The 16,614-nt window shown below is 39.4% G+C and overlaps 1 protein-coding gene across 3 annotated transcripts in view; it reads right to left on the bottom strand.

Annotated features, from left to right (window-relative positions):
- Nucleotides 1–837: 837 nt before the first annotated feature.
- Nucleotides 838–16,614, bottom strand: part of rnf103 (ring finger protein 103) — a 20,556-nt gene continuing 4,779 nt past the window's right edge. The window contains exons 3-5 of one of the 3 annotated variants that reach the window (XR_013818171.1): nt 12,649–12,764; nt 1,935–4,592; nt 838–1,772 (exon numbers count right to left, since the gene is read on the bottom strand). Coding sequence is in view for 1 of the 3 variants with exons in the window: in XM_079838900.1 (XP_079695026.1) it covers nt 3,242–4,592; nt 12,649–12,764 (1,467 nt within the window). In the remaining 2 variants the exon portion in view is untranslated. Of the gene's footprint in view, nt 4,593–12,648; nt 12,765–16,614 lie in introns of all 3 variants that reach the window. The other 2 variants (XR_013818172.1, XM_079838900.1) reach the window with 2 other exon arrangements.

Raw genomic sequence — 16,614 nt, 5'->3', positions numbered from 1 at the left:
TTATTTATGATTAAAGTGGTGGAATTTAGGCAAATCTCACTTGAAATCGCGTTTTACCATAAGAAAAAATATATATTTTGCATATAGATATGGAAAATGTTTTAATGTATTTATTTATTTACATTGTGGCTTTGTTTATAGCACATTTGCCTAAATTCTCATAACCACAATGCAACATGCTGTAGTCTCATTCTCATTAGTACTGAAATATTAATATGAAAAGTATTAATATAATAATTATTACTACTACAGTAACTACATGTAAAATAGCGTTACCAAAAGACCTTTCTTTCATTTTATTTTATTCTTGATTAGTGGCGGAAATTATTCTAATCTTGCTTAAGATTGCATTTTACCGAAATAAATGTTTTATATTTTGCATATAGACATGGAAAATGTTTATATTTATGGTTACACTTTATTTTACGGTGTCATTGTTACAGTGTAATTACATATTAATAAACTACATGTACTTAGTTGCATGTAATTATGCATAATTTACTGTTAGTACATGTAACAATGACACTATACAATAAAATGTTACCATTTTATTAATTTATTGACATTGTGGCGTTGTTTTAAGCACATCTCCATCTCATAATGAAAAATGCTGGAGTCTCATTCTCATTAGTACTGTAATATGAAAAGTAGTAGCACCTCAATAAACCATAACAAACATCATTAATAACTGTAAATATTGTATTTTCATGGTGAATTATTGTGAGGATGTTTCCTGTAATGTGTGTGTGATAACTCATATTGGCTATAGTTGAATATATGTCCCATATAGATCAATCAGGCACTAAAATGGTGGAACAAAACTGAGCAAAACTGTAACACCGGTGAGAAAACTGGACTTTATTGAATTGAACGTCATTACAGGTACAAGTTCCCAAATCACTTTTCAGACTCGGGTCAAAGGGGTAAAGTCTGCATTAGTGTTAATGGCAAAATGCCGTTCAGAAATAATAAAAACCCACATGCTCCAACAAGACATGAACTTAAACTGCAGATGTAGCCATGAGGAGCTGCCCTAGCCGTCTTCAGCTGTGCACAGGGCCGTCTTATTCAAGTTCAGTAAAGCTATCACTTCTTTTCAAACATAATAATAATATCATATGCACATGCCCAGAGTGTTAATGCTTGATATGACAGATGATTGACAGATGACACACAGATGTGATTCTCAGGGTCACTGGGATTGATGAGGAGCGCTACAACAGAAACTTTACCATTCAATATATATCATTCGCTTTTTATTCAGCTTTTAAAATCTAGAACTCTGATTTTTTTAACCTAAGTACAAGGCATTTGTGTGGAAGCTTGTTTCCACCGCAGAATACAAAATACAAAAGGTCATTGCAATGTCTTCTCTCATAATTTGTACTTTTTTTCCCTCAAAATTGCAAGTTATAAAGTCAGAATTGTGAGAAATAAACAAATAACTCTGACTTTTCTTCTCAAAATTGCACGTTATAAACAAAATTGTAACTTATAAATTCACAATTGTGAGAAATAAACTCATAATTCTGACTTTCCTCAAAATGGTCAAATATAAACAAAATTGCGAGTCATAAATTCACAATTGTGAGAAACTCATAATTCTGACTTTTTCCTAAAAATTGCAAGTTATAAACAAAATTGTAAGTTATAAATTCCAAATTGAGAGAAATAAACTAATAATTCTGACTTTTTTCCCTCAAAATTGTAAATTATTAACAAAATTGTAAGTTATAAATTCCAAATTGAGAGAAATAAACTCATAATTCTGACTTTTTTTCTCAAAATTGTAAATTATTAACAAAATTGTAAGTTATAAATTCCAAATTGAGAGAAATAAACTAATAATTCTGACTTTTTTCCCTCAAAATTGCAAGTTATAAACAAAATTGTAAATTATAAAGTCAGAATTGTGAGAAACTCATAATTCTGACTTTTTCCCTCAAAATTGTAAATTATTAACAAAATTGCAAGTTATAGTTACAAATGTGAGAAATAAACTCATAATTCTCACTTTTCTTTTTAAAATTGTGTGATAAATTATATTGTAAGTTATAAAGCCACAAATGTGAGAAATAAACTCATAATTCTGACTTTCCTCAAAATGGTAAATTATAAACAAAATTGTAAGTTATAACGTCAGAAATGTGAGAAATAAACTCATAATTCTCACTTTTCTTCTCAAAATTGCAAGTTATAAACAAAATTGCGAGTTATAAAGTCACAACCGTGAGAAATAAACTCATAATTCTGACTTTTCTTCTCAAAATTGTGTGATAAATTAAATTGTAAGTAATAAAGTTACAAATGTGAGAAATACTCATAATTCTGACTTTGTCTCAAATTTGCAAGTTATAAACAAAAAAGTAACTTATAAATTCACAATTGTGAGAAATACACTCATAATTCTGACTTTTTCCTCAAAATGGTAAATTATAAAACAAAATTGTAAGTTATAACGTCAGAAATGTGAGAAATACACTCATAATTCTCACTTTTCGTCTCAAATTTGCAAGTTATAAACAAAATTGCGAGTTATAAAGTCACAATCGTGAGAAATAAACTCATAATTCTGACTTTTCTTCTCAAAATTGTGTGATAAATTAAATTGTAAGTTATAAAGCCACAAATGTGAGACATAAACTCATAATTCTGACTTTTTCCTCAAAATGGTAAATTATAAACAAAATTGTAAGTTATAACGTCAGAAATGTGAGAAATACACTCATAATTCTGACTTTTCGTCTCAAATTTGCAAGTTATAAACAAAATTGCGAGTTATAAAGTCACATCCGTGAGAAATACTCATAATTCTGACTTTTCTTCTCAAAATTGTGTGATAAATTAAATTGTAAGTAATAAAGTTACAAATGTGAGACACTCATAATTCTGACTAATAATAATAATAATAAGCTTAAAAAAAAGTATTTTTCCCCTCAGAATTGGACTTTATAACAAGCAATTTAATTTATTTCACGAAATCCTGAGAAAAAAAGTCAGAATTGTGCGATAAAAAGTCGCAGTTACCTTTTAAAATGGTTTATTCTGTGGCGTAAACAAGCTTCCACACGTTTGACCCAAATCAAGTTTTAAAAAAAAAAATCTTGGGAAGTTTGCGCTTTAATGAAACACTGTGCAAGTTAAAACCCCAGGAGCCAATGTTATGAATCTAAAGACTACAGATGAAGACATCAAGTGGTCTGTTTCTCTCTTCTCTTTAAATAGGTGCAGGAAGCGAGGGTTATTGGGGTTCTTCAGCCGGGCCGGGTCTTGCGGGTCTTGCGGGTCTTTTCTTGTAGGACGGCCAGCGGCACACGGGGCAGCAGTGCCGCCCTCCAGCGAGCCAGACCACAATGCACTGCTGGTGGAACACATGGCCACACGGGAGACCCATGACGAGGCAATCCTTCTCAAAGTTCTCCAGACACACCACACACTCGCTGCAGTGGAGCATCCCACTGGGCCACTGGGACCAGTCCGGCTCTTCCCCACCGGCGGCGGCCTTCGGGTCAAGGGTCATGCCAACTTCCAGTCTGAACTTCCAGGTGGGCAGGCTCTTGATGTAATCTGTTGGAACAAGCGGGTGAAGCCAGAGATCTGGGAATGCCAACCTTTCCAAAAGGAAGTTGGGATCGTCATCCCAGTCGGACTCGAAGTTCTGGAACGAGGCAATGGGATGCACCAGGTAACTGGTGTACCAGTCCCAGAGGCTCGACAGCCACTCCAGGTTGTTGGCGTTGTGGTCCTCGTTGCTGCATCTCCTCTTCTTCTCGAAGTAGTCGATGAGAAGCCCGTGGGCCAGGTAAGTGCTGAGGAAGAGCGCCGGGTGGGAAGAGTAGAAGGTCCAGTCCGCCCGCACCCATGAGGCGATGGTGGTGGTGTCCGCGTAACGCAACAGCTTCAGGCTGTACTGGTAAAAGCTATCCAAGTACGGCAGCTGCAGAAAGCCCAGGATGGGCAGCCAGGAGATGATGAGTAAGGAGTTATAAGTGCCTAGCGTGCTAATCAAAACCACGAAGCGCTTTATAGTGGCTCCCTGCGTGATGAAAAGGTCCATCCAGGCCATTAGATTGACCATGACTAGGCTTAAAATGAACAGGTCATTGACCTCCGGCTGCACGGAGCGGAGGAAGGCGTCCATCGCGTGCAAAGAGACGAACTCCCCGGTGCTGTTGCCGTAGCGATAGATGCCCTCCGGCGTTTTGAGGATGTATGAGGGCGCGCGCCGCACCCCGATCCGCTCCAGACAGCTGGAGTTATCCCACTCGCGCACATCCACGAAGATGAACTCGATGCGGCCGGTGAACTTGATGCTGAGCGCGGAGAAGAAGGCCGGCGGCTGGAGGAGTCTGGCGAACAGGAACATCTTCACCGGCTGCGTCTCCATCTGGAACCAGTCCTCCAGCAGCTGCTCCGAGAAGCGGATGGTTTTGATGCGGGACGCCACATGGGCCGTCATCCATCTGAAGATGTGCTCGGTTTCGATGCGCCGGCCGGTGTACTCCTTCAGCATGACCTTCCCTTTGGACGCGTAGGTCTGCGGGACGGACATGATGAGCGTGGACTTCATCCAGCCGCGCTTCTGGCAGTACCTGGATCACAAAACACACTTTCAGAACATATTCAGGGTTCACCAAGTCTAATTTAAAGGGTTATTACACCCAAAAATGAAACTACAATAACTTTATGAAGCGACGAAAATAGTTTTTGTGCGCAAAAAAACCCTAAATAACGACTTGTATAGTGATGACCGATTTCAAAATAATCCATCATGAAGCTTCGAAGCGTTATGAATCAGTGAGTCGATTCAGCGGTTCAGAGCGTTATGAATCAGTGAGTCGATTCAGCGGTTCAGAGCGTTATGAATCAGTGAGTCGATTCAGCGGTTCAGAGCGTTATGAATCAGTGAGTCGATTCAGCGGTTCAGAGCGTTATGAATCAGTGAGTCGATTCAGCGGTTCAGAGCGTTATGAATCAGTGAGTCGATTCATGATTCGGATCGCGTGTCAAACCGCCAAACTGCTGAAATCAGTTGACTTTGGCGATCCAAACTACTGAATCGACTCACTGATTCATAACGCACTGAACCACTGAAACGACTCACTGATTCATAACGCTTCAAAGCTTCATGATGCCTTGTTTTGAAATCGGTCATCATGATCTAAGTCGTTATTTAGGGTTTTTTTGCGCACAAAAACTATTCTGCGGAACGGACATGATGAGCGTGGACTTCATCCAGCCGCGCTTATGGCAGTACCTGGATCACAAAACACACATTCAGATGCTTTTTTTGTTGTTCACATATTTCATATTTCTTGTGTGAGAAATAAACTCATAATTCTGACTTTTCTTCTCAAAACTGTGTGATAAAAAAACTAAATTCAAGTTATAAACTCATAATTCCGACTTTTCTTCTCAAAATTGCAAGTTATAAACAAAATTGCGAGTTATAAAGTCACAATTGTGAGAAATAAGCTTTAAAAAAGTATTTTTCCCCTCAGAATTGGACTTTATAACTAGCAATTTAGTTTTTTTCACGAAATCCTGAGAAGAAAAGTCAGAATTGTGAGATAATTGTGTGGCTGAAGTAAAAGAGATGGGGTCAGTGTTCATTTCGTTGACGAATAATTCATCATAATTTTCGTGACGAAAACGAGACGATAACTAAATAAAAACCAGTGTTTGATGACACAAACTATGACAAATCTACAGTCAGTTTCGTTAACAAATAAAAACGAGACGGAAATGTTAATTGTTTATGAACTAATGACAGTATTTACTTAAGATGTTTATATATATATATATGAGCGTGGACTTCATCCAGCCGCGCTTCTGGCAGTACCTGGATCACAAAACAACACATTCAGAACATATTCAGGGTTCACCAAGTCTAATTTAAAGGGTTATTACACCCAAAAATTAATCTACAATAACTTTATGAAGCGACGAAAATAGTTTTTGTGCGCAAAAAATCCCTAAATAACGACTTGTATAGTGATGACCGATTTCAAAATAATGCATCATGAAGCTTTGAAGAGTTATGAATCAGTGAGTCGATTCAGCGGTTCAGAGCGTTATGAATCAGTGAGTCGATTCAGCGGTTCAGAGCGTTATGAATCAGTGAGTCGATTCATGATTCGGATCGCGTGTCAAACCGCCAAACTGCTGAAATCAGTTGACTTTGGCGATCCAAACTACTGAATCGACTCACTGATTCATAACGCACTGAACCACTGAATCGACTCACTGATTCATAACGCTTCGAAGCTTCATGATGCCTTGTTTTGAAATCGGTCATCATGATATAAGTCGTTATTTAGGGGTTTTTTGCGCACAAAAACTATTCTGCGGGACGGACATGATGAGCGTGGACTTCATCCAGCCGCGCTTATGGCAGTACCTGGATCACAAAACACACATTCAGATGCTTTTTTTGTTGTTCACATATTTCATATTTCTTGTGTGAGAAATAAACTCATAATTCTGACTTTTCTTCTCAAAACTGTGTGATAAAAAAACTAAATTCAAGTTATAAACTCATAATTCCGACTTTTCTTCTCAAAATTGCAAGTTATAAACAAAATTGCGAGTTATAAAGTCACAATTGTGAGAAATAAGCTTAAAAAAAGTATTTTTCCCCTCAGAATTGGACTTTATAACTAGCAATTTAGTTTTTTTCACGAAATCCTGAGAAGAAAAGTCAGAATTGTGAGATAATTGTGTGGCTGAAGTAAAAGAGATGGGGTCAGTGTTCATTTCGTTGACGAATAATTCATCATAATTTTCGTGACGAAAACGAGACGATAACTAAATAAAAACCAGTGTTTGATGACACAAACTATGACAAATCTACAGTCAGTTTCGTTAACAAATAAAAACGAGACGGAAATGTTAATTGTTTATGAACTAATGACAGTATTTACTTAAGATGTTTATATATATATATATGAGCGTGGACTTCATCCAGCCGCGCTTCTGGCAGTACCTGGATCACAAAACAACACATTCAGAACATATTCAGGGTTCACCAAGTCTAATTTAAAGGGTTATTACACCCAAAAATTAATCTACAATAACTTTATGAAGCGACGAAAATAGTTTTTGTGCGCAAAAAATCCCTAAATAACGACTTGTATAGTGATGACCGATTTCAAAATAATGCATCATGAAGCTTTGAAGAGTTATGAATCAGTGAGTCGATTCATGATTCGGATCGCGTGTCAAACCGCCAAACTGCTGAAATCAGTTGACTTTGGCGATCCAAACTACTGAATCGACTCACTGATTCATAACGCACTGAACCACTGAATCGACTCACTGATTCATAACGCTTCGAAGCTTCATGATGCCTTGTTTTGAAATCGGTCATCATGATATAAGTCGTTATTTAGGGGTTTTTTGCGCACAAAAACTATTCTGCGGAACGGACATGATGAGTGTGGACTTCATCCAGCCGCGCTTCTGGCAGTACCTGGATCACAAAACACACAATCAGAACATATTCAGGGTTCACCAAGTCTAATTTAAGGGCGTTTTCACACCTGAAAGTCCGCACCAAGGTCCGAACCGAAGTTCATGTTTTGATACTTTTTATACATTCGGTTAGTTTTGGTTTGGTTTCACATTGCAATTATGCGAGCGCACTAAAGAACTCTTCAAATAAACTTGACGCGCCTTACTAAGTTTAATAACAAGAACAAACGGTGTTAAATAAAATTTGAAGTAAAAAAGTATTCGTCCTACAGTGTTTTTTATATTTTACCACAGTAAAGGATGTGAATAGTTATAATAGACTTAATTATAAGCTAACGAAAGGAAGAAACGTTTATAATCCCCTGCGAACATGGCGACGCGAGTTAAGATTTGGGAAAGGAAACGAGATGTCCATGTCCATTGGGATAAAATGGACTAAATTCATGGAAAATCGGGTCGCAAAACAGAATAAAGAAGTGCTAATTGATTTCCTTTCTAGGCTAAACAAAGCTTTGCTTCACTCCTGTGGTAATATTCACGTGAAACAACATTCACATACAAAACACTGGGTTAGTAAAATAAAGTAATATTTTTAAAGTAGAAAATAGTATTTATGTAAAGATATATATTAAAATAAAAAGAGCATAACTCTTAAGTGGAAGGAAGCTACTTTTTTTCCCTCACGTGCAGCCTAGCGCGGATGAGTCATTATTGGGGTTAGTAAAATAACGAAATGATAGTTAAGTAGAAAAAACATATTTATGTAATGAGGTATAGTAAATTACCTTCCTAAAAAAAAAAAACGACGATATCATCGACCATCGCGATGTTTTACTGTAAACATCGTCAACTGCCAATTTAGGGGACATCGCCCAACCCTAATCTGGACACTGATTGGTTTGTAAACGGATGTGCGTCTTTGACACGAATGAATGAACGGACTCATATCGTTGCCACTATTGAACAGTCGCATTGCTGGACTATTTTTTATTCGTTACGTTTAAAAGTGGACATTTCAAGCTTTATATTCACATATTTCTCATGTTTGTGAGACGAGTATCTGCTGAGTTTGGGTTTATTTGAGACGCTCCAGTTCATGTGTAAAGCATGTGATCGCTCCCGCCATTATTGTCTGCTATAGACTATTTGCTTCTTATTTATTAAATCCAGGCAATTATCTGATTAAACGTTGATTAAGATACAATTTATACAAAACGAAATTCACTTTAAAGAAAGGCTTTCTAAGCAAAATCATACAAAATTTCGTTTAAAATCATTTCTGACCTTCTGTCTTCTGACATATTACGCATCTTTTCATAATCAATGTAGCCTAGATTTAATTGAAAAATAAAATTATAATATTTAAACATAAACAGGAACTTCCTGTAAATGGTCTGAAAGTCCGAACCATACAGAAAACGCTTTCACACGAGAAACGAACCGAACCTTTGTTCAGTTTGATCTGGACCGAGACGACCTCTTTTCGTCTGACCACATTTCGTCTGTTTGGTCCGGCCCGTGGTCAGGGGAGATTTCACACCTGTAATGTTGATTCGGACCAAACAAGGTAGGAGTGAAAACACCCTAAGACTTTTTAAGACCTTTTAAAGACCATTATGAATTAAATTTAAGACCTATTTAAAGCTACACTGTGTAACTTTTTTAGTTTATTCTTAGCTAAAAACACTTAGTTCTTTCAAAAATATATGTGCTCATTAATGTATATTTACTTCTTTCAAGTAATAAAGTATTCTGGTAAGTTTATAATATGCCATTGTAAACACATACGGGTGAGGGTTCGAATGTCGGTCGCCATGTTGATCCTCCATCTTGAAAGTACATTAGCCAAAGAGGGACATTCCCGTAAACTCAAGCTTGGCCTTTGGCGTTTTAACACTCGATGGCTCCGTGTCCAATGTGGACGAGGTGGAACTGGAAGCCACGTTAATCTTGGACTAAATCGGCCACCGTAGGAGTTAAAACGAAATCGGCCACGAGAGGAACAGAAACTAATATTCACTGGATGGTCATACACAAGTTCACCACTAGATGGAGGAAAATATCACACAGTGTAGCTTTAAAGGAAATGCAGTCACGAAATGTATTCAAATTGAACAAATCGATAAACTTGCACTTCAATCCCACTAGGATTTCGTTGTTTTTTGTGATTTTTAGATAAAAATGACTGAATTTGTGGTGGTAATTTCCAGAAATTTGCATAATTAGGATACCACATTTACTATATTATGTATTATATTTAGGGCTGTCAAAAGATTAATCGCATCCAAAATAAAAGTTTGTGTTTACATAATATGTGTGTGTACTCTGTTAATTATTTTATATATATATATATATATAAAAATACACACACAAGCATGTATATATTTAAGAAAAAAATATTTTTATATATAAAACATTTATATTTATATTATAGATTATATAAATGTATATACATGCAAATATTTCTTAAATATATACATGAATGTGTGTGTATTTATATATAAATAATAATTAACAGAGTACACACACATATATTATGTAAACACAAACTTTTATTTTGGATGCGATTAATCGCGATTAATGTTTTGACAGCCCTAATTATATTAGATGCACAATTGTCACACATGACAACAGAACAAAGAACAAACCAAATGCATAAATCTTGTTTATTTTGTTTTCTTGCCATTATTTTGCGGTGAAATTACAAATTATGCAAGACCAGCAAAAAATGCATTATTGATTTTTCATTATATTGAGGACTATTAGCTGAAGAATAAAATCCAATTTATGTGTCTGTGGTACAATCCGAAAGAGACTCGCGCCAGTAACACGAAAGCTGATTGGCTGCAATATAAGATACATATTGGTCTCATTTGTAGTCGTAATACAGCAAATTATATTTGGACTAGTGAAAGAAAGAACTACAGCACCACAGAATTAAAAAACAAACATTCTAGAGCTGCGGGAGCATTTCAATGAGCATTAGAGCTAGCGTTACATGGACATAGGAAAATTATTTAAGACCTAGAACAGAATAATTCCACGAATTTAAGACTTTTTAAGGCCTTAAATTTTGATTTTTAAATTCTAGACTTTTTAAGACCCAGCGGAAACCCTGATATTTCATATTTCTTGTGTGGCTGAAGTAAAAGAGATGGGGTCAGTGTTCATTTCGTTGACGAATAATTCATCATAATTTTCGTGACGAAAACGAGACGATAACTAAATAAAAACCAGTGTTTGATGACACAAACTATGACAAATCTCCAGTCAGTTTCGTTAACAAATAAAAACGAGACATAAATGTTAATTGTTTATGAACTAATGACAGTATTTACTTAAGATGTTTAAGACTAGGGGTGGCCAAATGTGGATTATTAATGTGTGCCATATTATATGTGGCCCGCCACGCATAATTTACAAATCCTGCAGTTTCACGATGTCAACACAAGGTGGCGGTGCTAGACTTTAGGCCAGGGAAACATTAACACGCCAAAAGCAGAACGAAGCAGCGCTAACTCTGAACAAATGTGTTTACTCGCTGAGTGTCTCGATTAAATGAGTAATAAAGGCCACATTACAGACTGTTTTTGGCATAAACCTGCAGTTTTGTGCATTTGTATTTATATGTTTATAGACTGAAGACCATAAAGCCGCTCTAGATCTGACTTTCTGCCATGTGTGCACTGCAGAACATGTCCTCATTAGTGTGTGTGTGTGTCGTTTCTAGCCTAAATATATCTAAATATTCTTAAATCAAGATGCATTTACTAGATAACATCTAAATGACAGAAGATATTGTTTCATGTTTTCTGGAAAATAAAATTAAATTAAAAGTGAGTTTATGCCAAAACAAGCAAAATGATCTGCCAATGGGGTCAGAATAATTTATTCCCAAACAGATACTATTTTTCTTACCCCATTGGCAGATCATTTTGCTTGTGCATTGAGCCAATGGAGGCCTTTCTCAGCATCAGATTTACACTAAAATATCTTCATTTGTGTCTGAAGATGAACGGAGGTCTGACGGGTGTCCAACCACATGAGGGTCAGTCATTAATGACACAATTTACATTTTTGGCTGAACTAACCCTTTAAAACAATCTTTACATAACCCCATTATAATAAATGTTATATTTACCCATGGCCTTCCCTGTTAGACATATACAGAAATGTAACAGTTATCAACACCTTTCTTAACTGCACAAATAATAAATGAAATCTAGATTAATCATCATTAAAGCTACACTTTCCTCAGTTCCCGTTGTTCTGTGATGAACATTAATGACATCATCATCAGTGCTCCTGTCACTTTAAGATCAGCCGCTGCCGAACATGAGGCGGATCTGACCCGCATCTCATCTCCTCACAACTCTTTAAGTTCATTTAAGACGTTATTTAACTCATTTAAGACCCTAATATGAGAATCCTCAACATTCTCTGTGTTGTTGTTATTGTTTGTTCAAGAGCAAAAGAGAACTCGATGTGAGCAGGAGACTGACGTGTGTGTGTGTGCGTGTGTGTGTGTGTGTGTCAGAGTGTCCCTCGATTAGCTGACATGAGACGCAGCCACACAGACAAGACACTGACACACACACACACACACACAGCGCTTTCTCTTGTGTCTTGTCACGCTTGGAAGCATTTACATGTATAGGAGCGTGATGATCATGTAACTCTCGGCAAAAATGGATATAAAAACGGACGCTGTGTTATTTGCGTTAAATATTTTTAATGCGTTAAGCTGAAAAAAATGAATCGCCCGCGTTAACACGTTAATTTCCCCAGCCCTACTATATATATATATATAAATATATAGATTTCTGTCCCGGACAAGCGTTAATGTCGAGCCGAGCACAATAATCATTATTATCAGTTTAATCATTATGTAGCGTGACGAAAATGCCCAGAAATGTAGGCCTGGTTCCACAGACGGGGCTTCGATTAAGCCAGGATTAGGTCTTAGTTCATTTAAGTAGCTTTTATTAACGTGCCTTGACATATTTTAAGATATGCTTTCGGTTAAAACAGCTTGAACATGCCTTTTAGTCTAGGACTAGCTTAAGGCTTGGGTTATACACACATGCCATACTCGGTTGATCAGTACAGGAATGTGAAAAGCCATCTTTCAGTGCTAGAGGGATCGGGCTAAAGCCTTTAGTCATGTCTCATTACCGGGAGTCACTCGAGCAGTTGAAAGTGCCTGTTCGGATGCCAAACTGGGAGACTTTCTGCACCATTTTGCCCCAGTTGGCAGTGCTCAACAGCGGGTTTCTGTCTTGGGCTATTACCTAGGAAGCAGAAAATGATCTTTTAAATATATATATATATACACACACACAATATGCATTCAATTTATATAAACAAAAACATGTCTCCAAAAGTAGCATTCATGCCTATTTTGGATGAACGGCTCATTTTGAGGTCACAGAAACTGAATCTAAATCTTCTCGTGTTTGACTCTTTGTCCATGAGAACAGGATTTCAGTGAAATGAGTAGGTGGAGTAGCTGTGCTTTCAGTTTCTGAACCACCTTACTATATAAACCTACTGCTGTGTGGAAAACTGCATGAGCATGCCTGCTCGTAAGATGTGCGAGTGAAGAAACACTGAGCGTGTTGGAGGAACGCGAGGGATGTAATCGGATTACTTTAAGTAACTAGTAATGTAGAAAGTGCAGAGGCGTTGTCTGTGAAGATGATGGTATTGTGGTTCTACACTAATTACACAAATGACCATCCTTCATCTGACGTGAGAGTGTGTGTGTGTGTGTGTTCAGGTGTGTGTCTGTTCAGGTGTGTGTGTGTTCAGGTGTGTGCGTGTTCAGGTGTGTGTGTGTTCAGGTGTGTGTGTGTGTGTGTGTTCAGGTGTGTGTGTTCAGGTGTGTGTGTGTGTGTTCAGGTGTGTGTGTTCAGGTGTGTGTGTGTGTGTGTGTGTTCAGGTGTGTGTGTGTCTGTTCAGGTGTGTGTGTTCAGGTGTGTGTGTGTGTGTGTGTGTTCAGGTGTGTGTGTGTCTGTTCAGGTGTGTGTGTTCAGGTGTGTGTGTGTGTGTGTGTGTTCAGGTGTGTGTGTGTCTGTTCAGGTGTGTGTGTTCAGGTGTGTGTGTGTGTGTGTGTGTGTGTGTGTTCAGGTGTGTGTGTGTCTGTTCAGGTGTGTGTGTTCAGGTGTGTGTGTGTCTGTTCAGGTGTGTGTGTGTGTGTGTTCAGGTGTGTGTGTTCAGGTGTGTGTGTGTGTGTGTGTGTTCAGGTGTGTGTGTGTGTGTTCAGGTGTGTGTGTGTCTGTTCAGGTGTGTGTGTTCAGGTGTGTGTGTGTGTGTGTGTGTGTGTGTGTTCAGGTGTGTGTGTGTCTGTTCAGGTGTGTGTGTTCAGGTGTGTGTGTGTGTTCAGGTGTGTGTGTGTGTGTTCAGGTGTGTGTGTTCAGGTGTGTGTGTGTGTGTGTGTGTGTGTGTGTGTTCAGGTGTGTGTGTGTGTGTGTGTGTGTTCAGGTGTGTGTGTGTCTGTTCAGGTGTGTGTGTTCAGGTGTGTGTGTGTGTTCAGGTGTGTGTGTGTGTGTGTGTGTGTGTGTGTGTGTGTGTGTGTGTGTGTGTTCAGGTGTGTGTGTGTCTGTTCAGGTGTGTGTGTGTCTGTTCAGGTGTGTGTGTTCAGGTGTGTGTGTGTGTTCAGGTGTGTGTGTGTCTGTTCAGGTGTGTGTGTTCAGGTGTGTGTGTGTGTGTTCAGGTGTGTGTGTGTGTGTGTTCAGGTGTGTGTGTGTTCAGGTGTGTGTGTGTGTGTGTGTGTGTGTGCAGGTGTGTGTGTGTGTTCAGGTGTGTGTGTGTGTGTTCAGGTGTGTGTGTTCAGGTGTGTGTGTGTGTGTGTGTGTTCAGGTGTGTGTGTGTGTGTTCAGGTGTGTGTGTGTCTGTTCAGGTGTGTGTGTTCAGGTGTGTGTGTGTGTGTGTGTGTGTGTGTGTTCAGGTGTGTGTGTGTCTGTTCAGGTGTGTGTGTTCAGGTGTGTGTGTGTGTTCAGGTGTGTGTGTGTGTGTTCAGGTGTGTGTGTTCAGGTGTGTGTGTGTGTGTGTGTGTGTGTGTGTGTGTGTGTTCAGGTGTGTGTGTGTGTGTGTGTGTTCAGGTGTGTGTGTGTCTGTTCAGGTGTGTGTGTTCAGGTGTGTGTGTGTGTGTGTGTGTGTGTGTGTGTGTGTGTGTGTGTGTGTGTTCAGGTGTGTGTGTGTCTGTTCAGGTGTGTGTGTTCAGGTGTGTGTGTGTGTGTGTGTGTGTCTGTTCAGGTGTGTGTGTGTGTGTGTTCAGGTGTGTGTGTGTCTGTTCAGGTGTGTGTGTTCAGGTGTGTGTGTGTGTTCAGGTGTGTGTGTGTGTGTTCAGGTGTGTGTGTTCAGGTGTGTGTGTGTGTGTGTGTGTGTGTGTGTGTGTGTGTTCAGGTGTGTGTGTGTGTGTGTGTGTTCAGGTGTGTGTGTGTCTGTTCAGGTGTGTGTGTTCAGGTGTGTGTGTGTGTGTGTGTGTGTGTTCAGGTGTGTGTGTGTCTGTTCAGGTGTGTGTGTTCAGGTGTGTGTGTGTGTGTGTTCAGGTGTGTGTGTGTCTGTTCAGGTGTGTGTGTGTCTGTTCAGGTGTGTGTGTTCAGGTGTGTGTGTTCAGGTGTGTGTGTGTCTGTTCAGGTGTGTGTGTGTCTGTTCAGGTGTGTGTGTGTGTTCAGGTGTGTGTGTGTCTGTTCAGGTGTGTGTGTTCAGGTGTGTGTGTGTGTGTGTGTGTGTGTTCAGGTGTGTGTGTGTGTGTTCAGGTGTGTGTGTGTGTGTTCAGGTGTGTGTGTGTGTGTGTGTGTGTGTGTCTGTTCAGGTGTGTGTGTTCAGGTGTGTGTGTGTGTGTGTGTGTGTGTTCAGGTGTGTGTGTGTGTGTTCAGGTGTGTGTGTGTGTGTTCAGGTGTGTGTGTGTGTGTGTGTGTGTGCAGGTGTGTGTGTGTGTTCAGGTGTGTGTGTGTGTGTTCAGGTGTGTGTGTTCAGGTGTGTGTGTGTGTGTGTGTGTTCAGGTGTGTGTGTGTGTGTTCAGGTGTGTGTGTGTCTGTTCAGGTGTGTGTGTTCAGGTGTGTGTGTGTGTGTGTGTGTGTGTGTGTTCAGGTGTGTGTGTGTGTCTGTTCAGGTGTGTGTGTTCAGGTGTGTGTGTGTGTTCAGGTGTGTGTGTGTGTGTGTTCAGGTGTGTGTGTTCAGGTGTGTGTGTGTGTGTGTGTGTGTGTGTGTGTGTGTGTGTTCAGGTGTGTGTGTGTGTGTGTGTGTTCAGGTGTGTGTGTGTCTGTTCAGGTGTGTGTGTTCAGGTGTGTGTGTGTGTGTGTGTGTGTGTGTGTGTGTGTGTGTGTGTGTTCAGGTGTGTGTGTGTCTGTTCAGGTGTGTGTGTTCAGGTGTGTGTGTGTGTGTGTGTGTGTCTGTTCAGGTGTGTGTGTGTGTGTTCAGGTGTGTGTGTGTCTGTTCAGGTGTGTGTGTGTGTGTGTGTGTGTGTGTTCAGGTGTGTGTGTGTGTGTTCAGGTGTGTGTGTTCAGGTGTGTGTGTGTGTGTGTGTGTGTGTGTTCAGGTGTGTGTGTGTGTGTGTGTGTTCAGGTGTGTGTGTGTCTGTTCAGGTGTGTGTGTTCAGGTGTGTGTGTGTGTGTGTGTGTGTTCAGGTGTGTGTGTGTGTGTTCAGGTGTGTGTGTGTCTGTTCAGGTGTGTGTGTTCAGGTGTGTGTGTGTGTGTGTTCAGGTGTGTGTGTGTCTGTTCAGGTGTGTGTGTGTCTGTTCAGGTGTGTGTGTTCAGGTGTGTGTGTGTCTGTTCAGGTGTGTGTGTGTCTGTTCAGGTGTGTGTGTGTCTGTTCAGGTGTGTGTGTGTCTGTTCAGGTGTGTGTGTGTGTGTGTGTGTGTGTGTGTGTGTGTGTGTGTGTGTGTGTGTGTGTGTGTGTGTGTGTGTGTGTGTGTGTCTACATTCTCATCTAAATGCCGCCGCTCCCACAAATATTACACGATATAATAGCAGCTACTTCATAAATCAGCCAGTCTTTTCATGAAGACGCTTGCTATAAAAAAAGTAAATAAAAAAAACATTGCTATTGTCAGTAATTCTAATAATATTGTCAATTTCTAAGCGTATCCCATCATGCATTATGTTCGGTAACTCACGTGCCCCGAAGTCGTGAGA

This window comes from Gobio gobio, assembly GCF_949357685.1.
Source record: "Gobio gobio genome assembly, chromosome: 16".
In the NCBI taxonomy this organism is placed as follows: domain Eukaryota; kingdom Metazoa; phylum Chordata; class Actinopteri; order Cypriniformes; family Gobionidae; genus Gobio; species Gobio gobio.
Note: the sequence above shows the minus strand (reverse complement) of the source record. Positions and strands in the feature narration are given on the sequence as shown.